Source organism: Dendroctonus ponderosae, unplaced genomic scaffold, assembly GCF_020466585.1.
Source record: "Dendroctonus ponderosae isolate FM_Combo_2020 unplaced genomic scaffold, Dpon_F_20191213v2 Dpon_F_20191213_4, whole genome shotgun sequence".
Taxonomy (NCBI): domain Eukaryota; kingdom Metazoa; phylum Arthropoda; class Insecta; order Coleoptera; family Curculionidae; genus Dendroctonus; species Dendroctonus ponderosae.
This window is the reverse complement of record NW_026018611.1, coordinates 2397050-2398576: the sequence shown is the minus strand read 5'-3', so window position 1 is coordinate 2398576 and position 1527 is coordinate 2397050. Positions and strand designations below refer to the sequence as shown.

Sequence of the window (1527 nt, the reverse complement as noted above, 5' to 3'; positions counted from 1 at the left end):
TCTTTTTATGCCATAAATTTATTATTTTATTTAGTTTTGTTTGTATATTGGTAGTAAGATCTTTTTTTCCGGTTTATATGTTTTTATATCACTTATTAAGCCTAGCATGAAGTAAATTAAGCCTAGCATGGAAGTAAAAGCAATCAATATACACAATATTTTATTCGCTTTGCGTCCAAAATGGACAAAATTAATACTCCAAATGTATGCCAAGGCTTAAAGCAGCAACAACGCTACACATGTAAGTAAAAATATTTAAGTAGCTGAACAAAGAATTTTAGTCTTCCCAAATTTGATTGTCCTGACTAATCACCTGTTAGGCCTAATTAATTTTAGAATGTTTTAAAGTGTTGCAATTGTGATGCATTTTAATGTGTCATATGATGAGGCTGTTGACGAACTGTGATTGTTTTTTAAATTAATGAAATTTTTTTTTAACTATGTTATTTTAGAAAAACTGATGATGGTGGAAAAATACACCGAAACGTATTTTAATTGATAAATAGAGAGAATAATTGACTGAAACCCAGGAATTAATTTTGATTTGGAATTGAAACACAGTCAGGAAAGTATATACAACATTATTTAATGCAAAAATACAAAAATAACAGATAAAATTAACTACGTATTGGCAAAACTGGCCTCTGCTTTCAGATTGAGATCTTTGAGAGGCTTATTTGGGATCGTTCCAGCCAAATTAAGGCCCGAGGCGAAGTTGACAACCAACAGGTAAAAACCCCACGCCAATAAGCAGATGAGAAGCATGTTTGTCAGGACGTCTAGATAGTAGAGCCTGAAACAGCACATCGTGAGTCCGATCTGAAAATCTCCTCATCGTCATAAGTTCCGTACCTTTTAAGCACTTTTCTGGCATACGGAATGGTTTCGGGCTCCTCGTGGACGCAGTATTTTCGGGCCCCCAAAATGTAACTCTTCATGTAGTCGTCGTTGATAATCTGGCCCTCATCCAAATAGAAAATGGCCCTGTCTCTATCACTCAAACCCTCAGACACCTGATGGAGCTTCTCATTGCTGAAGTTCCAGGGCCGGGTCGTGTAGTATTGGAGTACGCTCAGGCCATTTTGGATCCTCTTCTGAGTCTGAACTAAACTGAACCGGCGATTAAAGTGTGCCCCGCTTACCGGGCCGACGAAAAACTCACAAGGGTTTGTTGTTGGTTAGGTACATGAGAAAATCCACCAGGTAAGCAGGGATCAGATGCAAAAAGAAGACGGCTATTGCATGCGCTAAGTATGTGGATTTGATGTTGCCTCCAGGATACCACAAGCATACGCTGAAAGGGTAGTCGTAAAAGTGTTTCCTGCCCATTGCCAAAGCCTCTCCCCAGCTTTTGGCGAATTTCTGAAAAAGCACAAAGTGGCATAAAAAAGTCTTCATTGTATATACTTTCCTGACTGTGTTTCAATTCCAAATCAAAATTAATTCCTGGGTTTCAGTCATTTATTGTCTTTATTTATCAATTAAAATACGTTTCGGTGCATTTTTCCACCATCATCAGTTTTTACG

At 37.6% G+C, this 1527-nt stretch overlaps 1 protein-coding gene across 1 annotated transcript; it reads right to left on the bottom strand.

The window, feature by feature from the left end:
* Window positions 1–566: 566 nt before the first annotated feature.
* On the bottom strand, window positions 567–1362 carry LOC125504134 (putative fatty acyl-CoA reductase CG5065; the record flags this gene model as incomplete). The annotated part of the gene is given in 3 exon segments (XM_048665581.1): window positions 567–793; window positions 853–1110; window positions 1163–1362. Coding segments are annotated over 3 exon segments (630 nt in total), but the record flags the coding sequence as incomplete, so codon positions are not given.
* Window positions 1363–1527: the final 165 nt, after the last annotated feature.